The sequence below is a fragment of the Culex pipiens genome, chromosome 3 (assembly GCF_016801865.2).
Source record: "Culex pipiens pallens isolate TS chromosome 3, TS_CPP_V2, whole genome shotgun sequence".
NCBI classification, from domain to species: Eukaryota; Metazoa; Arthropoda; class Insecta; order Diptera; family Culicidae; genus Culex; species Culex pipiens.
This window is the reverse complement of record NC_068939.1, coordinates 141,487,061-141,514,552: the sequence shown is the minus strand read 5'-3', so window position 1 is coordinate 141,514,552 and position 27,492 is coordinate 141,487,061. Positions and strand designations below refer to the sequence as shown.

The following is a 27,492-nucleotide window of genomic DNA, read 5'->3' as shown; positions in this document are numbered from 1 at the left end:
TTGATTATCCGGATCGAGTGGCCAAGGGCAATGTGATAGAAAACCATTTCGTTCAGCACTTCGATCATGATTTGCTAAAAAAACACGAAGAATATTAATATTTATGCAAATTCGAACTGGTTCATTAATTTATTACTTACCAACAAGTTATTTACGAAAACATTCATTTTAAAACCAAAAACAAATATTAAGTTTTTAACAGAAACGACTTCGTCGATTTGAGCACGTCCGTCGTTCATCGCCATCTTATACGAATGATTTTTTTTCACCGAACACCGTTCAATGCCTATACATTTCAATCTCACATGTTTTTCTCTTCGAAATTATGGGAAAAGTCAAATGGGGCAAATCGAAGTGAAATTCATGTGAATCTGAAATGAACACCTTGCGATAAAAGAATGAAAAAGGATTAGCTTGCCATCAGCTGATTTCAAATGAATATCACATCCATGTGACATGTTAAACATAATCGAGTCAAAGGAAAAGCATGTGAAATTGTTGTGCCGAATTTTTGAGGAGCTCACGTGAAAAAGCACTTGGTTTTGCTATGTCAGTTTCTTTCAGTGTACAGTAATAGAGCTTTATGACGTTTCGCGTAAACACACTAGCGCACCATTGGATTTTGCTGGCCAGACAAAATTTAACCTCATTTTTTTCGTGTACGTACACGCAATACATACGCACGTAGATTACTCTATTCTTATAACAAAAATTGAATTATTAATAAAAACAAATGTTTTCACTGTGCGCACTACACTGAAAGAAACTGACATAGCAAAACCAAGTGCTTTTTCACGTGAGCTCCTCAAAAATTCGGCACAACAATTTCACATGCTTTTCCTTTGACTCGATTATGTTTAACATGTCACATGGATGTGATATTCATTTGAAATCAGCTGATGGCAAGCTAATCCTTTTTCATTCTTTTATCGCAAGGTGTTCATTTCAGATTCACATGAATTTCACTTCGATTTGCCCCATTTGACTTTTCCCATAATTTCGAAGAGAAAAACATGTGAGATTGAAATGTATAGGCATTGAACGGTGTTCGGTGAAAAAAAATCATTCGTATAAGATGGCGATGAACGACGGACGTGCTCAAATCGACGAAGTCGTTTCTGTTAAAAACTTAATATTTGTTTTTGGTTTTAAAATGAATGTTTTCGTAAATAACTTGTTGGTAAGTAATAAATTAATGAACCAGTTCGAATTTGCATAAATATTAATATTCTTCGTGTTTTTTTAGCAAATCATGATCGAAGTGCTGAACGAAATGGTTTTCTATCACATTGCCCTTGGCCACTCGATCCGGATAATCAAGGTCGATTCGGTGGGGGACTCCACTCCGGAACTGTCGAGCCCGTATCAAGCTGTTAATCAAATCCAAAGTCCGGTTCCCGCAACTGCAGCGATACCACCACAAGCGCTCCCGGAAGCTGTTCCGTCGCCCGTGCACCTACTACGAGTAAACTGTGCAACCGAGTCCGAACTTGTTTTTTTTTTAAATTAAACCCTTTAATGGAGAGTTATACGTAAAAATATGCAAAAAAAGGCCATCGGTCCGGTTGGTTTTTTGTTTAAATAATTTATTGGAGTAATTTATTTAAAAAAAATACTTATTGTGCAATAAAGTGTGTTTGTAATCGCAACAAAAAATCTTTTTGAAAATATGCAGAAAACTATACTACAATTTCACGAACACATGAATTTCACTGGAAACCCATCCCATATACACTACAAAATCATTCAATATTCATGTGCACATCATTCCAAAGTCATGTGAGCTTTCACGTCAAATTAACGTGTTTTACATTTAGATTTGCAAGTTCGTGCGATTGATTTTTTTCAAGTGATTTTCACGTGACATTCACATGCCAAGTAGTATGGGGCAGATTCATGTGTAAAACATGTGATATTATCATGTGCCTTTCTTTCAGTGTATGCGCACGTTATTAAGCTCAATCACCCAAGATGGCGGCCTTTAGTATCCCCCTGAGTTAAACCGAAAAAATCCCATACAAATGTGTAAAAGTGACCTGAACAATATGTAATTCCGATTCTCAGTGCACCTCTCCCACACCTTTTGGAAATTCACCACTTTGTTTCACACTTTTCCACCACGTTCCTCTGTCCCCTCTGTCCCTGAATGTGTGTGCGTGTCAGCGCTGCCAACCTTTCCAAGCCAAACCGAAACACACGAAACTGCCGCGCGCTGCCAACAAAGAAGAACTCCGGCAGTCCTTTGGAGAACAGCGGACAGAGAGTGTTGGACGAATTTTCGTCATTGCAGTTTTTTGAATATTCGTGGAATATCCACACACCTAACGGTACGCACGGAGTTGCTGCGCATCGCGCGTGTTTCGGAAGCACCCAACCGGAAGTGGTTCTTTGCCCAGTGGCCGCCGCGAAAGTCTCGGCTCTCGGAAGCAAAAGTAGGGTGGTGAAATTTCGATTTCTCATCGGCAGCGGCGTTTCAAGCCCAGAGAGTGTGCGTGGAGCGTGAAGAAGAAGAAGAGGAAGGTTTTGCTGAAGGAGACAGCTGACAAGAAGAAGCAGCAGCAGCGAAAGGAAAAAGAAACCTCGGTTACGGGTGTTAATCTGCGGTCGGAAGTGTGTGCTCGTTGACCGGAAGAGGACATTGAACATTATCTCAAGAGTGGGACGTGCGAATTTGCCGTGTTTTTCAATCTTGGACGATTTTTTCCGTGGGAAATTAGCAGAAAAAAGTAGCCTACTACAGGAAAAGGAAGAAGACAAAAACCATACGAACGCTGGTAGTAATATGAGTAATGCTATTAACCAAAATGGTACAGGTCTAGAGCAGCAGGTAAGTGTCCATCCCACTTGGAACCCTGAAACGATCCCTCAAAATCAAACCCCACACGGGACTCTGCCGCGGATTAGTCAGCGAAAAAAAAGGTTGCACAATTCCAATCTTCTTGTTCTTCTTCCCATGACGACGGCGCGGCACTGCTTCCAACTGGACTTGGCAGTGGTGCCAGTCGCGGCAGGCCGCGATAGTTTGCCGAGATGGCCTCCTCTGCCTGCTCCTCGGCTGTACTTTGAAAATGGCTCAACTAGCAAGTTCATTGTACCGCAACCACCCTCCCTACCTCCTCGTCCCACCACCAACTAATATTGGTGGAAACGAAACGTGTCTCTCTCATTGACGGGGCCGGCGGCGTCACGAGTCGTTTGTGTGATAAACTGCGGTGAGCGGTTAGTGCTGTTGCTAAGGCGCGCGCGATCTTTATGTCGAGCTGCAGCAACCTTGAGGATCTTAGCAGGCTGTGAATGGGGGGGTGCCGTGGAAGGGGGTCAGGTCAAGTCCGGTGTTGGGTTGCTTTGTTTAGTTGTTGACGGAAGAAATGCAGCAAGGACAAGAAAAAAACGCTCATAACTTTGGAAAGGGTTGTTTGCTGGTAAAACAACCGGGATTTGAAGATGCTTTTTCTTTATGTTCATGTAGCATGCTTTCAGAAAAATCAATGTTCCCACAATTGGCTTGTTACGTTTTGCATTTGCCTCATTGCTGAAATTAGCCCACTCTGTGGTTCCTGCTGGATCGACGATCAACAACTTTTGGAAGTCGTTTTCCAAGAACATTTCCGCCGTCGGTTTGGATCTCAGAATTTCCATCGGCAACCTGATTGTCCGTGCTTACGTACTCCAGCTTCACCACACCTTGTTCCAGGGAATCTCGGATGTAGTGGTGCCGATGCTTCGTAGCTACTGCGACTTCCGGAACCGTTTGAAGACATTATAACTAGAGGGTGACGATTCTCGAGATTTTCAATTTCCCGGGAATCGAGAATTGAATTTGGCCATTTCCCGAGACCCGGGAGTTTTTTTTTCTATGCCAATAGTGGCAATAATTTTAAAGGAAATGTAATAATATTGTTTCTTTTCAATCAATTAAGTTACATTTAATCATACTTATTCTATGGAACGTTAACTTCAGTATCCTTTTTATCTTAGGAACGATTTCTACCTTTTGATATTTTTTTCTGAGTCTGCAAATACAAGATCGTTTCTTGTGCTATTTGGGACTCAAAATTGTAGTTTAAAATGTAAACGAATCTTTATTGGCACTGAGTGATTTTTTCAAATGTTTCACAAGCTGGTTGCATTAACTACTAGGGGAAAGTGGGGCAAGTGTAAAAAGCTAAGGAAATGCTCGTTATAACCCATCAAAAACGTTAAAAATCTGTCGGATTTTTTAATAATCATCTTATTCCAGGTCTTGACTAAGACTTTGATAGAATGAGTTTTAAAAAAATTCTGTTTTTTAATGTAAAAAATTGATTTTAAAAATTTTGATTTTCCGTACGTTCTACTCAACTAGTGGGGCAAGATGAACAACCCGTTGGGGCAAGAGGAACAATGCATGAAACAACATGTTAATTTGCTAACAATAGAACTGTTATCACTTAGATACATCAGATTAGAATGTATTTGAAACGTTTCTTTCATTTTTAGATTAAATAATAATATTTTGCTAAAAATTAGATCGTTATCACGAAAAAAAATTAATGCTTTGATGAAAAAAAAGGAAACTTTCATAATATCACTGTATTTTGCATGGACATTTTTTTACAATTGTTTATAAGTTTTTAAGTACTTTTATGTATTTATTTCTCAATAAAATATGTTGTTGCAGCGATTCGTATTTTTTTCCATACTAAAAATCCATATGGTACACTTGCCCCACCTGAACAAGAAAGCTTGAAAGCTCTCAGCAAAAATATCCAGAAGTTAAATCGTACTTTATAATAGGTGCAAGTCATTAGTAGGGACACTACTGATCTAGGAAAAATAGCAGTTTGATAAAATGAGCCTTAAATCGAACCCTAAGCCTTATGTTGTACTATCCAAATATTATAAGAAAACAAAGGTTTTGAAAAAAACATCATTAAATCTTATGTCCCGTGGCATTTACGTCGTTTAAGCGGTTATGTGCTAGTAGAATCAGTTAATTGCATTGCTAGCAACAATTCCTCATACTGGAAATAATCAAAATCGTAAAAATTACGGCCGTGCGAGCGATTGTTCCTCTTGCCCCATATGGTCGTCTTGCCCCACCTTCCCCTAATTAGATTTTTGTGAAGTAAAAAAAAAATAACTGATATATAATTTTCCAGTACCGGCATATTTGCAATATGATAAACAACTACTTAAAACAACAATTTAAACTTGTTTTTTTCCTTTTAAAGGTCAACTGTAAATATTTATTGAAAAAATATTTACAGTCATCAAGAAAATCAAAATGTTCACAACTGGTGGACCGTAAACTTTACAAAGATTGATAGAGTGTTTTTTTCCAAAATATAATTGAATATTGACGTGACGTGAAACACAAAATGATTTTTTGACATCAAAAAAGGAAACCTTGATACAGCTAAATTACCCTAAGGACTTAGAATTAAATAAACAGATTATGAGGACTGCTATGCTCGAATGAGGACATGGAAATTGAACTTTTTTTGAAAAAGCTTTTCCTTCTTAGAAATAATAAATAAAAATAATTAAAAAAAAAAACTTTAGATTTCATTTCTGGGGTGTAACTACTAAGTGTGCTTCAAGATAATTTCTGGGGTCCAAATTCTTTTTTTTTTGGCTTCTCTCAATTATAGTTATTTTAATTTTAAACTTTTTGAATAAGAAGATCAGAGAAGCATTGGTTTATTTGAACTTGGACATCGAACATTGAACTTCCAATATTCTAAACAATTTAGAATTTTTCAAATAATTTTCTGATTAGTTTATAAAATTTTGCTTCGAAATTTATAAGCAGGCCAAGGATTGATACCTAAGAGCATGCAATGGCACTGACCTTGTTGCGTGCTCTTCGGTTGACGTCCACGTAAGGAACATCCTGGAAGGAGCGTAACTAACTACATCCGTAGTTCTGTTAGATCATCCGAATTATCTTGATCAGAACAGTATAGCTCTGGTTCCTTGCGAGTGTCCTATTTTCTTACCTCCACGTTGGCTTGGTTTTCATGATGACCTAGCTGGTGGCCTGTGGAAACGGATCGTAAACCTTTGACCACCGCGGGTCAGAGTCGAGACGGCTAAAAGAAAGGGGCGCGACAATGTGGGAAAGGGAAGTAATTTGTGATTGTAGACGGTATTGTTTTGATTCGCTGTATGTTGAGTCAACTGCTGTGGATGTACCTGAAACATCGCACAACGGGGTTTCTCTTCTCTTCATTCTCAGCTACCACCTATCTCCGCGGTTCTTTTTTAAACTTCGGTCTGTTGAAAGTACCGTTTCAAAATGGCATGATTTATGTTGTAAATATATTTTTTTCCATTTCCAAAAAAAAAAAAATAGTATTATATGTGTTTTTGAGAATTGAAAATGCAGTTTCAATGATTATAAAAATTAATCCCAAGAGTTAATTATTTTCTAAACAAATTGAAAAAAACTTTTCATTTTACAACTGATTGTTCATTAAAGTATTACCGGAATACAAATTTGAGCATTTCAAATTGCATAATTTGTAAGATATCACCAAAAATCTACTGAATAGTTTAGAGATTTTGAAAAAAGAACCCTTTGGTTCGATCAAACTTTAGCGTTAATCAAAATGTAGAAAAGAGTTCACAGAATATTTTTTCCAAATAAAATATCAGCTTTATTTCAATTAATTCAAATGCAGAAATAAACGCAATTTTAAAATTAAAAACAATTTTTCCAGCATCTTAGATTTAAGTTTGGATGCCATTCAATAACTCGAATGTTTAGGTTCGAGTAGAAATCTTGACAAAGAGACCACCAAGACCTATGGTTTTCAAGGGCATCTTCTCATTTGCAGTTTTGATTTGTTTTATTGAATAATTTATAAAAGTCCAATGTGAAATAACTTATAAAATCACTCGATTCTTTAAAAACTCTTTTCATTCAAATTTTGAAAAAGAGCGAAAGAGCCGTTCAAAAGAGCGGCTCTTTTTAATGAGCGAACGAAAATGAGCGGCTCCTAAAAAAGAGCGGTTTTGCCCACCTCTAATTATTACTGTATGTCTTTATTCAACGGTTCATGGTTTGCTTCGATCTTCAATTTCAACAACGGTGCCAGTTGGAAAAAGTCAATTTAGGGGAACAGCATCTAATTCCAGCGTGCCTCTAATGTTGGCAGGTCAGAACTTTGACATTCAATTAAAGCGAATTAAAAGCGTTTTCAACTGAACTCGAGTGATAAATAGCTCAATAAGAAGTGAGCAAGAAAGTTTCTATCAAAAGTTTTGCGAAATTAGTTGTTTAAATAGTGAAAATTAGCAAATTGGATGGAGTTAGGAGCGAGTGCTTAACCTGCCAAACATACGAGAATTTCCCCTAGTATAGTTTTGTTTTGCAGTAGAGCAATTCTCTACGAAATCGTTTTATTTTAAAATTTTAATTTTTGTATTTTTTAATCCGACTGAAACTTTTTTGGTTCCTTCGGTAGGCCCAAAAAAGCCATTTTGCATCATTAGTTTGTCCATATAATTTTCCATACAAATTTGGCAGCTGTCCATACAAAATGATTTATGAAAATTCAAAAATCTGTATATTTTAAAGGAATTTTTTGATCGATTTGGTGTCTTCGGCAAAGTTGTAGGTATGGATAAGGACTACAATGAAAAAAAATGAAACACGGTAAAAAAATTTTTGGTGATTTTTTTATTTAACTTTTTATCACTTAAACTTGATTTACAAAAAAACACTATTTTTAATTTTTTTTTTTTTTGATATGTTTTAGAGGACATAAAATGCCAACTTTTCAGAAATTTCAGAAAATGGTGGGTTGTTTGGGTGATACTTAGAAACCATCAATTTTCTTGTTTTTAAACCTTTGCATAGCAATATCTCAGCAACTAAGGGTCGTATCAACAAAGTCCGAAAAATCAAAATATAGAGAATTTTCTCAGCTTTTTAAAATTATTTTTTTTCAAAAGTGGGCAAACATGGCCACTATTTAAAAAAAAATCATTACCTGCGTCTTTTTTGAAAAAAATATATAAAAATGGCTATAACTTGAAAACGGTGCACTTTATCAAAATTTAAATAAAGTTCTTTTTGATTGCAAATTCAATTTTACATCGAAAAATAAAATTGAAAAATTTTTGCGACCGATATTTCGTTTTTTTTAAATTGTATTGATTAAAAAAATCATAACTCGGTCAAAGATTTTTTGCCCATCCTGGAAATTTCTGAAAAGTTGGCATGATGTCCTCTAAAACATAAAAAAGTAGTGTTTTTTTTTGCAAATCAAGTTTTAGTGACAAAAAGTGAAATACAAAATCACCAATTTTTTTTACCGTGTATCATTTTTTTCAGTGTAGTCCATATCCATACCTACAACTTTGCCGAAGACATCAAATCAATCAAAAAATACCTTCAAAAGATACAGATTTTTGAATTTTTATGCATCATTTTTGTATGGATTGCTGCCAAATTTGTATGGAAAATTATTTGGACAAACTAATAATGCAAAAGGGCTTCTTTGGGCATACCGAAGGCACCAACAAAGTTTCAGCCGGATTAAAAAATACAGAAAAAATCGAATGATCGAAATCTCAGAGAATTGCTCAATAGTTCTCTGATATTCCCATAGAAGTTTAAGAATAACTAAAATATTAAAACCCTTTAGGCTTCAGAACAATTAGCTGCTTGCGTAGTTTTACGTTAACTGAAGCTTAGCATAGACAATCATGATAGGCGATGTGTGATGAACGAGCAATCGATAGGGCAACTTGTACAAAAAGGGGGTTATCTAGTATCAACACTTTAAACGCGCCAGCATTACTCGCGTCTGCATGTGAAGCTCAACTTTTCGACGAGGCGACGGAAATCGATCGTCCATGATTTTTTGCCGATTTTTCGAATGAATATATCTCGAGAAATGATTGGATAACGATGCTTGAGTCGGAGCTAAAAGCAAACCCTATTCCTTTCTTTAGTAAGAGCATGAGCATGAGAGACCACCCATGGTTGTCCTTCTCCGTTGCTGAACAGGACCGTAATATCCTATCAATACAACTGACCATACGCTTAAACGATCTAATGGTGTTTCCCTTATCAACAGCATGTATGAATGCGTTGAAAAGATAAAACATCAAGATCATTAAAACTAGATCTGAAGCAAATAGGTTACAGTCATTGGCCGCCATGTCAGTTTGTAGATCTCGGGGGGATTGGGACGGGAATGTTAGTTGGCACAGGTTGCTACAAAGGGTGGGTTCTATACGATATCCACACCCCCACGTGTGCCGGAAAACTACTTCTACTTGGGATTTTGTTAGTGGGTAAGGGTAATGGCCAGGATTCATCATAAAGGATGATGATGCGACCCAATAATCAATAAATTTTGTTTAATGGTGTGATGTATTATGCATTCTCAAGGCAAACAGTCGAAGGATGCGGATGAGATTATTCCCGGTTATTTGGTGTTGAGTTTAGCATAAATGATTCAATCTTAGACAGCCGGCTGAGAGCAGAGCACGGCAGAGACGGAAACGGCAACGAAAATCCGGCTTGTTGACCGCGACGCGAACCGTTCAAATTCTCCAAAGCAACTGTCAAACATCCCGAAATCACCCGGGTCGAAATACACACACAATCGGGGGGGAAACAAAGACGGAAACGGCAACGAAAATCCTGCGTGTTGACCGCGACGCGAACCGTTCAAATTCTCCAAAGCAACTCCCTATACCTTTCTTTAGTAAGAAAGGCAAAAATGCAAATTTTCTAAAATTTTAACGGTAAATCCGAATGAGGTCAAATTTGTTTCAGAACCTCGATTATGGTCTAGATTATGATGTGGAGAAAAAAAAATTGATGAAATGCCAAAGAAACAGTTTTGGAATTTGGTGAAAAATTGGCTTTTACCTTTTTTAGGGTTTTTTCCTCTCACAGTAAATTAGTCCAACAGTTGTTAATCAAGAACCACATTACCGACATGGATGAAAATTTGGGAGGATGTAGGGTAGGATGTAACAAATATGACTTTTTGGCGGGCATTCAGGGGTTTGTTCCGGTGGGCATATTGAGCCTAAATCCCAAATATGAGCTTGATTGAACGTAACAGGAGCTGGCGCTCCGCCCTTCAATTTTAAATGGGATTTAACCCGTAAAAAAATATTTTTTCAAAAATGTCACTTTTTGAGGCATTTTGGCCACCAATGCGTTTACCAAAAACATCACTGGCGTGTTGGCCAAATCCTTGCGCATCTTTTGGTATATATAACATTGAAGTTTAGAGCATCCTGGAGCTCGGTACAGACCTTCAAAGCAGAGCTGAAAATGTCAGGGGTCCTGACGCGAAAATCGGTGACGCATACACGATTTTTTCAGATCCATTCACTGAACCGCAAAACCGTGACATAAACAAACCCGACTCAGTCGTGAGTGCCCTAGCTCACTGAGCAGCTGCAATGCGAGGCAGTAGTCGACCAACGCTCATTCGACGTTGCACGCACACACATAAAAACAAGTTTTTACACAAAAAGTTGGTATTTATGCGTGGAAATGTAATTTTGAATATAAGTTATGGTTGTTTTAAGTGTTTTGCGCAGTCTAGAACCATTCAATTGTTTAAAAATAGTCAAAATAGTGTTTAAATAGGATTTTACGAGTCAGTCATACGACACGAATTGAGTGAGTGTTGCCCATTTTTTCACGTCTCTCATTCTCCAGCAGCCGACCGGCACGAGTCAGGCGGCAGTGGTTGAACGGACACAGTAGGCTTACAGTCACATGCTAGCAGTGAACTGACATTTTGGTTTGCTTCATGTGTACGCTGGGTTGGAAACATTTTGCAGGCCTGCTTCAAAGTTTGGCATTTTTTCGAAAAATCGGCCCCGGCAAAAAAGATATGCGTCGCACCTCGCGACGCCCGAGACGCCATTTGATTTTGCTGGGACCGATTTTTCGAAAAAATGCCAAACTTTGAAGGTCTGTACCGAGCTCCAGGATGCTCCAAACTTCAATATTATATATACCAAAAGATGCGCAAGGATTTGGCCAACACGCCAGTGATGTTTTTGGTAAACGCATTGGTGGCCAAAATGCCTCAAAAAGTGACATTTTTGAAAAAATATTTTTTTACGGGTTAAATCCCATTTAAAATTGAAGGGCGGAGCGCCAGCTCCTGTTACGCCCAATCAAGCTCATATTTGGGATTTAGGCTCAGTATGCCCACCGGAACAAACCCCTGAATGCCCGCCAAAAAGTCATTTTTGTTACATCCTAATGTAGGGTTCGAAAAATGTAATTTTTCGGATTAATAAACGATTTCAATTTTCAACCGAATTTTTATTTGAAAACCACGATCAGGTGAAAACATACTCCGAGTCCCCTTAAAAAATGGATAAATTCAAATTAGGTATGAAACTGGTTCAGGTTCAGCACATCCCCTTTCAAATGCGCCCAAAAGAGCTTACATCCATAATATGGGCTCTGAAAAACCCCCTACCACAAAATTGAGCTCTTTTTTACCACTCACGGACGTCACGCGTGCTCTACGGTAAATTGACCCCTACAATTCGGATATTGGCGTCGAATACCGATCGTCCATGATTTTTTGAATGACTATGAAACACATTATTAATATTGTGGAATAGATTATATGCAACAATGGTATTGTTACAATCGAAAGTTAATGCAAAATGGATAACATTTTAGGTACTTGAAATTGACGTCCGTGTTAGGGAAGCGTTTTCTTGGTGGCCTGAAATGAGTCATCAATGCGGTGAAGACCATATACACGAACTAAACCAAAATTCGAGCCTGGCAATTGCTTTACTTCCGGTGCGTCTGCTGTCTATGCAAGCCACAATAATAACAAGCGCACACCACTTCAGCCGGTACAAATAAACCAATCCAAATAGGAAAAAGTGCATCAGCGCGAAGATGAAGCACACAAAGAAAATGATGGGGAAAGTTTCCACCACGTCTTTCTGTTTTTCCTCATTGAGTCCAATTTACCTACACAACGAGCCACGCAATTAAATGCGACTCGATCGCCGCCCCTCTTTTCTGGAGCGAGCTGCAAATTGCACGAAATGATAATGACGACGACGATTGGCAGCGCTCACGCAAATCACCCATTTTCTTCACGAAGTTTACTTTTATCTGAGCTTTCCCAACATTTGCTAAGAAGGTGATGGAAAGTTTGGAAAAGTCGTCACCAGCTTAAGTCCGACTCGTTATCATAAAAAGAACAAGCCCTGCAACACATCATTACTTTGCGCCTCGTTTAACCTTCCAAATGACGAATCAAGGCAGCAGCTAGTAATTCAAGTGAGTCGTAATAAAGCTCTGGCGGCCAGCCGAGTCAGCAGTAATTCGTCATCATCGCTGGTTTGTAAAACAAGCGCTCTAGCTTAGTCAGCTCAACTCAACTCAACACACAGCTTGTTCGCGTATTGGTGATTGCGTTGTGTTGAGTGCACACTTGAGCGTCCCTCTATCTGCACTAGTTTAAAGCATAATTTGAATTGAATCGCCCGTTTCGTCAAACAACAACCCCGAATAAAGCCCCTTTTCTTTTCGCGTGGTGGAGTCCCCTCCCCCTTGGCAGAGTACGTTGACCTTCTTGTTTTGCTTTGCAGAATGTTAAGGTCGTACTCGTGACTAGATTTTTCAAGTTTTGTTCCTCTTTGTGTTCCTTTTCGCAGTTTGCTGGTCTGGACTTGCAGCAGCAGCAGCAGCATCAGCAGCTGAGCGCGCAAGATTCTGCCAACTTGAAGAATACGTCCGGTGGCCGTTACGTTCCGCCCCAGCTGAGAAGTGGCCGTGGCGGCGGTGGTGGTGGTCCCGAGAACGACCAACATCGTGGCGGCGATTACTCTGGTGGACATTCCGGCGGAGGCGGCGGCGGAGGACGCTACTCGGACCGTGGTGGGGATCGTGGAGATTACTACAATAATCGGCGCGGAGGCGGCGGTGGCCGGTTCAACGATCGCAAGGATAACTACAACCGAGGAGGCGGCTACAACAATCGCGGCGGCGGCGGCGGCGGCGGGGGTGGACACCCGGATCAGCAGCAGCAGCAGCAGCATCTGCACCAGGAGCTGCCTCCCCAGGTAAGGGTTGCAGAGGAGAGTTGTGATAAGTGTGTAGAAAACTGATGCTGAATCTCTTGCAGGATCAATTGCCTCCCCAGGAGTTTGTGGAAAATGGCGCCGGCCTTCCCGTCGGCGAGCCTGGTGACGATCAGTTTAACGATGGTGTTCCGCAGCAGCACCAGCAGCAACCACGAGGTGGTGGTAACTGGAACAACGGTCCTCGGGGCGGTCCCAGAGATTTTCGTGATAACCGTCAGCCGCAGAATGACCGCTGGCAGGAGCCCCCCCCGGCCAATGGAGGCGGCGGCGGCGGTGGATACGGAGGCCGAGGCCGCGACGACCGCGGAATGGGTGGACGCTGGAACGACCGCGGCGGACGAGGAGCGGACGTTGATTTTACGCAGCTTACCGAGCGCGACGAGCGTCTGGAAGGCGAGCTGTTCCAACACGGTAATACCGGTATCAATTTCAGCAAGTACGAAGATATTCCCGTGGAGGCGACGGGCGACAACGTTCCGCCCCACATCAACACCTTCGATGACATTGAGCTGACAGAGATCATCGAGAACAATATAAAGCTGGCGAACTACGACGTTCCGACGCCGGTCCAGAAGTACGCCATTCCGATCGTCATGAGCGGACGCGACGTGATGGCCTGCGCCCAGACGGGTTCCGGCAAGACGGCCGCGTTCCTGGTTCCGATCTTGAATCAAATGTACAAGCACGGCGTCACTCCACCGCCCCAGAATCGTCCGTTCAACCGTCGCAAGCAGTACCCGCTGGGACTGGTGTTGGCCCCGACCCGTGAGTTGGCCACGCAAATCTTCGAAGAGTCGAAGAAGTTCTGCTATCGCTCTCGTATGCGTCCGTGCGTTCTGTACGGCGGTAACAACACCCAGGAGCAGATGCGCGAGTTGGACCGTGGTTGCCACCTGGTTGTGGCCACCCCGGGTCGCCTGGAGGACATGATTATGCGCGGCAAGGTGGGCCTGGACAACATTCGTTTCCTCGTGCTGGACGAGGCCGATCGTATGCTGGACATGGGATTCGAGCCCCAGATTCGTCGTATCGTCGAGGAAAGCAAGATGCCGCAGACGGGCGAGCGCCAGACGCTCATGTTCTCCGCTACCTTCCCGAAGGCTATCCAGGAGCTGGCGAGTGATTTCCTTCACAATTACATCTTCTTGGCCGTTGGTCGCGTCGGTTCCACCTCCGTCAACATTACGCAGTCGATCTTCTGGGTCGAGGAAAACGACAAGCGTTCCCATCTGCTGGATCTGCTGTCCAACATCAAGGACCAGAACGATGGTGACGAGAAGGACTGTCTCACGCTGATCTTTGTTGAAACTAAAAAATCCGCCGACGCGCTCGAGGATTTCCTGTACAACTACAACCATCCGGTCACCAGCATCCACGGCGACCGTACCCAGAAGGAGCGTGAAGAGGCACTCAAGTTTTTCCGCTCGGGACGTTGCCCGGTTCTGGTTGCGACGGCCGTGGCCGCTCGTGGCCTCGACATCCCGAACGTCAAACACGTCATCAACTTTGATCTGCCGGCGGAGGTCGAGGAGTACGTGCACCGTATCGGTCGTACCGGCCGTATGGGCAATCTCGGCACGGCCACGAGCTTCTTCAACGACAAGAACCGTAACGTCGCCACCGGGCTGGTTCGGCTGCTGACGGAAACCCAACAGGAAATTCCCGGCTTCCTGGAGGACATGACCACCGATCGGGGCTGGGGCAGTCGCGGACGCGGCGGCGGCGGTGGACGTAACCAGCGTTACGGCGGCCAAAGCTCATCCTTCGGCTCCAGGGATTACCGTACGCAGGGCGGCAACCGCAACAACAACACCCGCGATCAACGCTCGGGAGGCGGTGGTGGCGGTGGCGGCGGCGCTGGCCGAAGCAGCTACGGAGGCGGAGGCGGAAGCTACGGTACGGTTACGAGCTGAAATCACCTCGTCCAAATTTATCTAATAAGCTCTCGTTTTCAATCCCACCCAAACAGGAGGAGGCGGATCCCGCGACGACGGCGGTTACTACCGTAACGGCGGTGGCAGCTCCGGCGGGTACGGAGGCAGTTACAACAACAACAGTGGAGGCGGTGGTGGCGGCGGCGGCGGCCACGACTGGTGGAACGAGTAAGGTGTTGTTGTACCGAACGGGCACGGGCTGCTGGAAGCGGGACTCTTTCCATCAGCACTTGGTCTGGAAGGGAGGCTCGCGCATATAAAGAAAAGAACATACAACAAACCAGCATCTTATACCTAGTACACACACACACACCCACACTGATATAAAAACGCCCACAATAAATTAACACTTTAAATTAAAAACAAAACAAAAGCAAATGAAGATTACATCAACAGCAGAATATTACATTTTAGCCAGAGGAGAAACAAGTCGCCGGTTGCACTCAGAAAATTCGTGGCAACCGGGAACTTGTGCGGAGCTCGTTTAGCAAACAGTCAAACCCTGTCTGTGTGTTTAAATTGTAGGGAACCTCCTTCAAGAATTTAGCGCCTTCTCCATTCGTTAGGCGAAAAAAGCACGCGGATATCGGAAATGGAGAGGCTATGTTGTCTGTGCGCGACCCCACACGAATCACTTCTCGCGCGTACTCGCGTACGGGAGGTGTATGTAAACCGCACTGAACTGAGTACTGAAACTTACTGTGAACACACAACTGCTGTGTGGTAACGGCGTGGTGATACACCTGAACCTGTACTATTAGGAAAAAACAAAATAATTAAACGGAATGAATGCGAGAAGTGATAGAGCGAGCGAGCGCGCGCGCGGCCGGATGCAGAAGACAGAGAAAGCGACTGTTTTAGCGGGAAACATCAAAGTTAGGCGAGAGCAGAATGTAGCAAGAAGACTAAATTCCGTAATCTTAATGCAGTAACAAATTATAAAAAATAAACAAAAACAGAATAAAAGATTGTTGCACTTTCTCACTACTAAATTCGGCATAGAGTAACCAGTAACTCTTACACACAAGATATCTACAACAAGAACAACAAACATAGCAGCAGCAGCAGCAGCAAAAAATCGCAGATAAAAATAGACAATTTGATGAAGAAGGCAAAAAGGTGTTTTTATTTTCGACTTTTAGAAATCCTAACTTCTTCAAATAGGGGAAATCTACCCATTTTAATCCTAATAAGCGGTCGTGTTTGAATGATGCTGGATAATCTAGAGTCTCCCTTGATTTTTACTAAAACCAAGTACACCAACGAGTAGAGCAAGTTTTTGTGAACATTTCAGTATATTTACACTTTCACTAAAAGTTATTCTATTTCTTTACCAAGCATTTAACAAAAAAAATTCCCAAGGGTATTCTAATCGAGGCGAATGCATTGGACCACGCCCATTTTTCTAATATCGGCTTAGTTCTTTTTTCTTCCAACACTCTGTCGAGTGTTGCCATTTGTGCTGACAGTTCAAACGAACACTCACGAAAAGTGGCATTATAGGGAAAGTTTCCTGGCATCGCTGGCTGTGCTGCTGGCAGCCGGACCCTAAGCTGACAGTTTTCGTGAGTTGCGCGTATTCACCGACAGATGGCCAGTTGGCCTCGTCGGATCCGCCCATTAATTACGCAACTCAAAATTTTCATGGGAAACTTTTTTTTCGTGACGGCTTTCGCGGCACGCTCCTTTCAACTGTTCTAGACTAATATTTGGACGTGGCGTATCTCTAAACAAGTTTTTTACAAAAATGATTCCAAACTGCTTATTTTGTCGTTTTAAACCGAAACAAGGCAAAAATATTTTTTATTAAAACTATTCGCCATTTTCAAAAATTTGTCTAGATAATATCAAAGGCCGCCATCTTAGGCCCACTGGGCCCACAAAAAGAGGTACGCTCAGTTTGTATGGGAGCTGTCAACATGCTCCCGGGCTGGCTGCTGGTGGTGTTGACGGCCACCCTTTGTTCTTTTTTGCCTTCGTCTCTCGCTCGGTTTTCTTCAGCCTTCGATTGGAATGCAAAGTGAAAATTGAAACGTCAAACGACTTGGCGCGTTTGTTTTTTTTTGATGGCGCTTGCTAATTTATTACATTTTTCGGGATTATTCTTCAAGTGAGTGCCTTACTAATGATCAAAAGAACATGTTGCCGGTAGTTGGAAGCAATTTCATATCTTAAGCGCCGTGAAAAAGTAAGCGAAAGTGAAAAGTTAATTTTGGCGATATTCATTAAGCGTTTGAGAGATTCTCGTGTGTGTCACTGTGTGTGCCAACAAAATGATGAGAAGTGGTCTAGCAAAATACAAATTATGATCAAAAGTGCATTAAATGTGATCTTTTTGGCCAGTAAGTGGCAAACATTTGCGTGCTTACTCGAGGCGGTGCTGTTGCTGGTAAGTTTATAGCCCAAAAAGTATTTTTGGAGCTTTAATCGAGCATCAAACTCTCCATATGACGAAGATAGGTGTTTGATTGGAAAGGGTAGATTTCCCCTACGAAATCGTTTCTAAAGGTCAGTACGCAGCTTCAAAGGAAATGGGTCAAGAAACAGCTCAACGAACAACAGAATAAAGAAGAGGGAACGATTTCTTGTGGCTTTTCTTCACACTCTCTTGACCCGTACCTTAACCTTTCGGAAGCCGCGTTTTTCAGCCACCAAATAGTTCTTCTTGAAAAAAGACTTCCTAAAGTTGTTGATCGTCGAACCAGCAGAAACCACAGAGTGGGCTAATTTCAGCAACGAGGCAAATGCAAAACGAAACAAGCCAATTGGGTACTAAAGCCCTATGTCAATTTTCATGTACAACGGTAAAAAACACGATTAAAAACCATTTCTAATCCCTTTTTTTCATTTTAATGCAAATTTTTTTTTGACAAGACAACATTTTTTTCGATGGATCAACTATGGTCCCCTTGGAACGAGCTGTCAAGTAGGAGCTTTTCTGTCAAGAAGGACCACGAGGTTAATTTTTCAAAATTGATTTAAAAATCCATTTTAAACTCTTTGGGGTCATACAAAGGGTCATTGTGCTCAGAAAAATAAGCTTTTTCGCTGTAAACAATAATATCAGCAATCTAAGCTTTATTTTAGGACCCAATTGTGGGAACAGCACCATTGAATGAATGCTACATGAACATAAAGAAAAAGCATCTTAAAATTTCACTAAAGGTCCGATGTTAAAATATAAACACAATTGAATTTTTCCGATCTTTTCCAAAAAACAATATTTTCATTTTTTTTAAATCAAGACTGACATATCAAAAGGGCGTAATATTGAATGTTTGGAAAATTTCACGAGTGTTTCATATTTTAACATTGAAAATCGGACCATTAGTTGCTGAGATATCGACGATAGAAAATGGTGGGTCGTTTGGGTGAGACTTAAAAAACATCAATTTTCCTGCTTTTGAAACCTTTGCATGGCAATATCTCAGCAACTAAAGGTCAACAAAGTTTTTCAAAAGCCTTTCAAAAATATTTTTTTTTTCAAAGGTGGGCAAACATGTGCACTCATTTAAAAAAATGGAAAACTGACTTTTTTCAAAACAGTTACCTAAAACTGGCTATAAACTTGAAAACGGTGCACTTTATGAAAATTTCACTGGAGTACTTTTTGATTGCAAATTTGATTTTACATCGAAAAATGAAGTTGAAATATTTGTGCGACCAATTTTTCGATTTTCTGAAAAAATCTGTATTGATTCAAAAATTCATAACTCGGTCAAAGATTTTTTGCACAACCTGGAAATTTCTGAAAAGTTGACATTTGATGTCCTCTAGAACATATCAAAATAATTAAAATAGTGTTTTTTGCAAATCAAGTTTTAGTGACAAAAAGTTAAATAGAAAATCACCAAAATTTATTTTACCGTGTATCATTTTCTTTCAGTGTACACTCAAACCCCGATGGTTTGACACTAGAGCGTCCAATTTCCCGGGGTTACAAATTTCCCGGGAAACGGGAAATTTTCAGCCAATTTCCCGGGAAATCCCGGGAATTCCCGGGAAATTTTAAATTTATTGAAAATTGTTTTGATCTTGGTTTTAATTAATATTATGTAACAAAATTGTATAGGACATTAACATTAATGGTTTAAATAAGTGTGAAGATCAATTAACAGCTTGACTGCATGTTAAAAATCATTCAACTACAAGAAAATGTATTTTGGTATTTTTTGATGAGAAATTTTAAACTTGAAATGAGAACAAAAAATGCAGAAATTATGTTTTTCATGACAAATACTGGTTTCAGATCTTGAATAAATGGTAAAGCTTTTTAGTGTTGGTTTTACTCCAAACAACCTAATGTTTTCAAATATTTGAAGCAAGTTTTGAATATATTTTTGCATTTTTTGAGAAAAAACAATAGACAGTAATTTTTCAATGATCTTTTTTGTATTATCATGCAACATGATCTAAATTATACGATAAATTAACAAGATTCCACAAAAAGTCTCATATTTTTCACATTAAATCCTCTAAAACCTGTAGTTGCACCAGTGCTCCATAATTCTTTTACTTCAAATTGTAGTTTTTTTAGTACTAGGTATTCAATCATTTTAATTAATTCTTTTTGCACAAAATCGATTTTCATCTCATTTGATCATGATAAACAAAAATGTAAAAAAATCTCAGTTTTAATTTGGAGGTATTTGTAAGGGATCATCCATAAACCACGTGGACACTTTTTGGGGAATCTGTTACCCCCCCCCCCCTTCGTGGACAATTGTCCATACAAAAAAAATCTTTTTTCTATGGATCGTGGACAATAGCCATACCCCCCCCTTAAAGTGTCCACGTGGTTTATGGATGGTCCCTAATTTGTTTTGATGAAATAACATTAATTTGTTAAAAGCTTACCTAATTGTAATAATTCAATACTCATTAAGCAAGATCTATTTCCAGTTGTTTCAAAAATTAATATTATCAGAAATAATTCTGATATCATAATTTCTGATTATCATATTAATTATAAATAAACCAAACAAAACATTTAATTAAACAAACCCATGTTGAGTTTGTTCATTTATTATTTTTTCAGAACATTTTCAAAAAACAGTTAAAAAAATTAAGAAAATGTATACTTTCGCTTGAATTTCGGGAATTCCCGGGAAATTAACAAATTTCCCGGGAAACGGGAAATATTTTTTTTTTCGGGAAATTGGACGCTCTAATCTTATGTAATTTCTCAAATACTTAGAAACAAATTCTTCTCACACAAACCTTTTATAAAAGTTTAATTATATCAGTTTAATTTCCATCCGACTTGTTCAAGGTAAAAAAAGTCAAACAAATCTCTATGTTGATCGTGGCCGGAAGATGTAAATATCTTATTTTCAAATGATATTACAAAAAAACATTTAAAAAGATTGTCAAAAATAAAATAGTTTGTATTCATTCCATTACAGCGTAAGTTTTGTGGTCCAACATATAAGCAAACAAAAAATAAATAAATAATTATTATTTTTTGTATAATTTCAAAACATTGGTGCCAAAAAGGTAGGAAAATTTATACTTCGGCTTGTATTTCGGGAATTCCCGGGAAATTTACAAATTTCCCGGGAAATGGGAAATATTTTTTTCCGGGAAATCCCGGGAATTCCCGGGAATTTTTTTCCCGGGACGGGAAATTGGACGCTCTATTTGACACCAACTGTTGTCAAACGAACGGGATCACTTTTTATTTTAACACCCCTTTTACACGGAGTTCTCACACACTAACAAGCGCTTGTTTTGATAGTGTGCATGAGCGCCGTGTAAAAAGTGACAGTTCGCCACTTTTTAGTTTGACTTTGACCAACCAACAACAAACATAGCAGCAGCAGCAGTTAAAAAATCGCATATAAAAATCTGGAGTTTTTTTTTTTGAAAAGGTCCAATAAACCAAATTTCCAGTTTTTTGCTTTTTGGGTGTTTTTGAAACTGCCTTGAGTCAGGGGTATTGAAAAACACGTAAAAAGCAAAAACTGAAAATTTGGTTTATTGGACCTTTAAAAAAAAAACTCCAGAAAAAGTCAATTTGATGAAAGGTAATAAAAACTTAAGAGGCAGCATTTGTAAATATTGCTCGGTTTGTTCTAGAGGTCGTATCGAGGTGCTCCGATTTGGATGAAACTTTCAGCGTTTGTTTGTCTATACATGAGATGAACTCATGCCAAATATGAGCCCTCTACGACAAAGGGAAGTGGGGTAAAATGGGCTTTGAAGTTTGAGGTCCAAAAAACCTAAAAAATCTTAAAATTGCTCGCATTTCCGTAAAACTTCATCAATTCCAACTCTCTTAGATGCATTCGAAAGGTCTTTTGAAGCACTTCAAAATGTGCCATAGACATCCAGGATTGGTTCGACTTTTTCTCTTAGCTTTTGCAAATTACAGTCAAAAATGGATTTTTTTAAAACCTTAATATCTTTTTGCAACAGCCTCCAACACCCATACTCCCATAGGTCAAAAGATAGGTAATTACATGGTTTATAAGCCTACGGAAATAACTTTTTGGCCGATCGCAGTTTTTCTCATAGTTTTTCGATTTTTCTAGAACAAACATTTTACAACGTTAGTTTTTGCCCTGTAGGCCGCCATAGCGGCACTTTTTGGTCTCAATTTTGTCATATTCGAAATCCTCGGACAATTTCACGTATGTTATAGGTATTAGAGTTGTAAATTTGATTTAAAATATAATTAAATAAAACATTTTTGAAAAAAGAAATAGATCTTATTTACCCTGTGTTACCCAGGTTTTTAAGCAAAGATGGCGTTCGAATGTTGAACGTCCGATATGTCAAAATCGCGCAGTAGCACCAACATTAGACAAAAAATGTGGGTGTCATGCCATGGCACACTTTTTTCGCAATGTTGGTACCACTGCGTGATTTTGACAATTCGGGCGTTCACCATTCGAACGCCATTTTCGCTTAAAAATCTGGATACGTCAAATGCTGTATCAAGTAGGCGAAAACCTGTTTTACCCCTAATACGACCTGTTACACATTGGTGAAAAACTCGCTCTTAATTTTGCTCAAACTTCTTGCAGCGTGCACGATTCGCCATTTTTGTTTCAGCTACGAGATGCGAGCAGACATGCCGATTTCATTCTGCAAGGTTGGCACTTTTGCATTTTTGGTTCGGGTCTTGTCTACTAGAGATGTGAGCGGTTGTTACCTGTCAAGCTGCTTTCGTAAACAAAACAACGTGTTTCGCTCTTTTCGTTGGAATTCGGTTGTGTTTGGACGTGGTCGAGAAATATTTTGTAATAAAAATCAGGATTTACGCAGATCATGTCCTCTGGAAGAATAAAGTGAGTTTGCGGCAGGTGCCGGAAAGATGAGCGATTATAATGGTATATTTTCTCCCCCTAAAGGAAACCGGTCACGCGTCGTGGCCGGCGTGCGCTCGATGCCCGAGAGCCCAAAACGATCGAAAATCCCAAGAAAACGCTCATCATGGAAGGTCGCAAGTGTTCGCACGAAATCCGGCAAGCGCTCAAGGATATGAACCTGTTCAAGAAGCCGCTGGTCAGTCTGATGCGACGGAACAACGACGTTACGATGTTTGAGGATGCGACACCGCTGGAACAGTAAGAACTTTTATTTTTTTGTGTTGACCAGGTAGCCTCAACTCTAACGTTTCCTCATTTCAGGTTGGCCAAATCGAACGACTGTCACCTGTTCATGTTCGGCTCGTCCTCGAAGAAGCGTCCAAACAACCTGATCTTCGGTCGCATCTACGACGAACAGATCCTGGACATGGTCGAGTTTGGCATCAAGCAGTACAAAAGCCTGCAGGACTTTAAAAGCGAGAAAATCTCAGCCTTCGTCAAACCCGTAATCGTCTTCAACGGGTACAAGTGGAAACTCACCGAGGAACTGCGCCGAATTCGGAGTCTGCTCCTAGACATGTTCCACATTGACGACGTGTCCACGATACGGCTGCAGGGCCTGGAACACGTGCTCAGTTTCACAATCACCGAAGACCTGACCATCCTGATGCGCTCGTACCGAATCATGCTGAAAAAGAGCGGCCAGCGGACACCCCGCATCGAACTGTCCGAGATGGGCCCGTCGATGGATCTGACCATCCGGCGCACCAAGCTGGCCTCGGACGACCTCTACAAGACGGCCATGAAGCAGCCGGCGATTCTGAAGGTCGCCAAGCGGAAGAACATTTCCCGGGACGAGCTGGGCAATGTGCACGGCCGGGTGCACGTCGGCAAGCAGGACATCAACGTGCTGCAGACGCGCAAGATGAAGGGTCTGAAGAAGACGGCCGAAGAGCGGAAGGCCGACCGGGTGAAGCGGAAGCAGGGAAAAGCCGCGGCGGCGGCGGCCGGTGCGGCGGATTCTGACGGGAATGGGTCCGACCAGGAGTATGACGGTGGCGACGGTGGAATGGACGTTGATAGTGATGAGTGAAACGGTTTACCTGGTAGGCACTTTATTTCAATATTAATATCAATCAATAAAACAGTAAAAATTTAAAAAAACTTAATCTTGAAACATGACATGGCATTTTTTTCTGTTAGTTTTAGGTTTTAAATCGATTAACTTTATTAACAAGAAATCTGGAGTTATTTTTTAAAAGGTCCAATAAATCAAAATTTCAGTTTTTCTTTTTGGGCAAGTTTTGGTTTTTTTAATACCCCTGACCCAAGGCGGTTTCAAAAACACCCGAAAAGCAAAAACTGGAAATTTGATTTATTGGACCTTTTCCAAAAAAAAAAAACTCCAGAAATTTACAAAAAATCGGTAAAAGAAAAAGATTAAGGCTAGTACGGAAGCTCGGATCTAGATCGCCGGGGTGTTTGTTCGCCTGATCACCCGTTGATGCTGGTTGGTTTTCCCTCGGTTGCTGACTGAAGTCTAGAGGTGTTGTATTCTCTGCAACTTTTTGCCGCTGATTCAACGGCAATGGCTGCAGATTTGGAACCACTTGAGCAGATCCCGCTCCTGGCGACGCCAAAGCAGGAAAATCCACGTCAGTGAATGCTGGTGGAGTTTTGTGACGATTTGGTTGGTGCCTCGTCGTCGCTTGATGTCGAATTTTTACAAACTCAACACGTATTGGGCAGCTCCGATTCTTGGTCGAATGGTCGCCACAGCAATTGAAGCATTTGACTTCGTTGTTCACGTTGATTGTGTTGCAAGCTTGAGCTTTGTGCTCACCTCCGCAGGTTGCACAACGACTCTTGATGAAACATTTCCTTCCACCATGTCCAAACTGCAACCAGTTCGAACACTGTGTCACGTCACGGTGCACTGGACGATAACGTTTTCAAGTCACGATGATGTTGAAAATTGCCCGAACTGCTTTCAGCTCAGACGGCGTTGTCGATCCTTTCTCGAGATGAACCAGGTACAGTTGATCACGATACTTGATGTCCTTGTTGTGTCTCGTCATCTTGAAGACTTCAATCACGTTCAACTTAAGATTTTTGAGCTCTTCTCTCAGCACACTCACATCCATGTCATACAGGCCTCGGAGGACCTGTTTCATGGGGCGTTTACCTGGATTGTCATGGCTGTAGTTTTCAATCTTTGTGTTGTTCAAGAAATCCCGAACATAGTTGTAATCATTTCTGCCAGGTAGCAGAATTTTGAGTCCATCAGCACACAAGCGAATGGAACTCAGCCACTTTCGCACCGAATCCAATGACGATGTTTTTACAAAAAAAAAAACGTTACTTAATCCACCCTAAGGTGTTTGGCGCCTTCCTCACATTTAAAGGGTGCTATTCAAATTGCAAAAAGTGCGTAAATAACACTTAAGTGCTTATAACTTTAGATAGGGTTGTCAGATCTTCAATGTTTTGGACGCGTTGGAAAGGTCTTTTGAATACCCATCCTACGATAGGTCGCATGAGAGATCCGGACAACGTTTCCATCAAATTATCTGAGATCCGGCCTTCAAAAAGCGTATAAATAACACTTAAGTGCTCATAACTTTTGATAGGGTTGTCAGATCTTCAATGTCTTAGACGCGTTGGAAAGGTCTTTTAAATACCTTTCTGAAAATGTATAGCATGACGGGTTTTCTTACAAAAACCACCCTTTTTACAATCTTCCGGACTTTTGCTGATATGGTTTTTTTTAGCATAACTTTTGAAGTAATTAACTAAACTGCATAATTTTTAATAGCGACTTATGGGACCCTAAAACGGATCGAATGACGCCAAAACGGACAAAATCGATTTAGCCAATGTCGAGATAATCGAGTGACAATTTTTTGATCAACATCCCACCACACACACAGACATTTGCTCAGAATTTGATTTGATTCTGAGTCGATAGGTATACATGAAGGTGGGTCTAGGAGGTCTTTTTGAGAAGTTCATTATTCGAGTGATTTTATAGCCTTTCCTCAGTAACGTGAGGAAGGCAAAACCTTCTCGCTCACGTCCACAGGGAGGGTAACGAACTGGTTTCCAGACGAATTTTGAGCTTCCTTGCTCAAACTGCCTGGCTTTGCAGGTAGCGCATCGGCATTCTTCAGCTTCTTCAAATCTCCCGATCCTGCTGGTGAGGACCGCCCTCGGGACCGCCTCTTTTTCTTACCGTGAGGTATTTTTGCACTTTTACCACTTTTCAGGAGCTAATATCGAGGAGTACCTCTCTCGTTGTTGGTTCCGAAAGGAATCATGAACTCCGCAACACTTTCCTCATTGTACCTAGTGTTACAAAAATGATAAATAACATATTTTTAAAGTTATAAAAATTAACAGCGTTTAAATCACGAAAAGCAAACTAAAGCTGAAGAGCCACAGCTGACCACTTACAGTCGACTCTCTGGCTGTCGATCTTCTCGATATTTTGAATTTTGACAGGTATGATTTTCATAAAGTATTCGCCTCCTTTTCTCTCCCACAGAAAACCTGGGAACGAGGTAGCTGTCAAACTAGGCCAAAATGTTAAAGTCACTCACAAAATGAACTTTGAGTGATTTGAGTTCATTTCTGACGTCACGATTTTCTCCTCTATGACGATGTTTTTACAAAAAAAAAAACTTCTCGCTCACGTCCACAGGGAGGGTAGCGAACTGGTTACCAGACGAATTTTGAGCGTCCTTGCTAAAACTGCCTGGCTTTGCAGGTAGGCATTCTTCAGCTTCTTCAAATCTCCCGATCCTGCTGGTGAGGACCGCCTCTTTTTCTTGCCGTGAGGTATTTTTGCACTTTTAGCACTTTTCAGGAGCTAATATCGAGGAATACATCTCTCTTTGTTGGTTCCCAAAGGAATCATGAACTCAGCAACACCTAGTTTTGGAAACTGAACAAAAATCTTTTAAGTTTTAATTTCATGTTGCAGATTTTTCAAAAATGTCGCTACAGATCTCATACAGACTTCTCCCACAGGAAAGAACAGATCTCCCTTGGACAACACGGCAACCCTGGTGTGGGTGCCGTGGTGTGCGTGAAGTCACCGCAACGCAAAATCAACAGCAGCCCAGTGTCAGAAGAGGGCAGGAAAGGCAAAATCATTTCCCAACGCAATCCGGAGTCGTGCGGTCGTCGCAAATTTGTTCTTCCGTGCCCGTGTCCAATGTGTGTGTTGCATTTGCTGGACCTAAAGTTTGTGTGATATTTGCTAAATAGTTGTTATTGTTTGTGGTGGGAGCGAGGCTGACCGGAGAAGCAAAAAAAAAAAAAAAACAGCGCAACGGAAAGTGCTGGAGGAATTCCGATGGTTGCTGGGATGAAGTGCCCTTGAAAGGAAGATTTGCAGCATCTTTTTTTTTTCGTCATCGTCTTTTGATTGTTGGTCCACATCTGGTTGCTGCTGGGATTGCTGCAGTGGGAAAGTGTGGAAAAAGAAGCAGAAGCAGGCTGACAAGTGAAAATCCTTGGAGTGTCGTCTCCTGGAGGTGAAAAAAGAAGCTCCAGAGCAGCACATCTGTCAGAGCCAGTGCCATCAAGTGTAATCTGTGTGTGTGTGTGTGTGCTCGCTGGTTGTGTGCAGAGGGGGTCCCACTTCCGGTTTGCTTCTGTGTCGATGAGTGGGTGCGCTGGAAGAGCAGGTCGTTCAGCCCCGCAACCAGCACCACTTGCCGCCGCAGTGTCCCATTCCAGCGGTCAACATTTCCAAAAGTGAAGCAATCGTCGAGAATGCCACTGGCCAACTCGGTGGACCCATGGAGAGAGAAAGTCCCACACAGTATCGTCGGTACCGAGGTACGTCCGACCCCCGTAGGCCACCACAGTCCCTCTTCTACCCTGCTCCAACTATGTCTCCCACCCATCCAGCCAGAGCCCTCTTTTTCTTGTCTCTTGTCCCAACCAACCACCCAACCGAAAACACTCTTTTTGTGATCTCTTTGAGCAAGTTGACTTTTTGTACTGTTACTTTACTAGCTGTGTCTCTTGTACTATTGTTTTTCCCAGTCAGTCTCTTTTTTCTGCGTGTCTAAATTTAGTCTTAATTTTTGCTTCCAGTTTTATTTTTAACGGCGTTTATTATTTAACCTATTATTTACATTAAA

General features: G+C 41.0%; 3 protein-coding genes across 4 annotated transcripts in view; all 3 read left to right on the top strand.

Moving 5' to 3' along the window:
- The first annotated feature begins 2,239 nt into the window (after nucleotides 1-2,239).
- Nucleotides 2,240-16,144, top strand: LOC120417502 (ATP-dependent RNA helicase bel). The gene is made up of 4 exons (XM_039579578.2): nucleotides 2,240-2,827; nucleotides 12,664-13,071; nucleotides 13,134-14,988; nucleotides 15,062-16,144. Exons 1-4 carry the CDS (start codon nucleotides 2,783-2,785, stop codon nucleotides 15,196-15,198), a joined length of 2,445 nt encoding a protein of 814 aa, XP_039435512.1. The 5' UTR covers nucleotides 2,240-2,782; the 3' UTR covers nucleotides 15,199-16,144.
- A 6,039-nt stretch (nucleotides 16,145-22,183) lies between these two features.
- On the top strand, nucleotides 22,184-23,521 carry LOC120417542 (ribosome production factor 2 homolog). The gene is made up of 3 exons (XM_039579624.2): nucleotides 22,184-22,318; nucleotides 22,382-22,597; nucleotides 22,661-23,521. Exons 1-3 carry the CDS (start codon nucleotides 22,299-22,301, stop codon nucleotides 23,430-23,432), a joined length of 1,008 nt encoding a protein of 335 aa, XP_039435558.1. The 5' UTR covers nucleotides 22,184-22,298; the 3' UTR covers nucleotides 23,433-23,521.
- A 2,990-nt stretch (nucleotides 23,522-26,511) lies between these two features.
- Nucleotides 26,512-27,492, top strand: part of LOC120417510 (ribosomal protein S6 kinase 2 beta-like) — a 52,420-nt gene continuing 51,439 nt past the window's right edge. For both annotated transcript variants that reach the window (XM_039579588.2, XM_039579590.2), the window contains exon 1: nucleotides 26,512-27,184. In XM_039579588.2, the coding sequence (XP_039435522.1) occupies nucleotides 27,145-27,184 (40 nt within the window). In that variant the 5' untranslated portion in view covers nucleotides 26,512-27,144. The remainder of the gene's footprint in view (nucleotides 27,185-27,492) is intronic.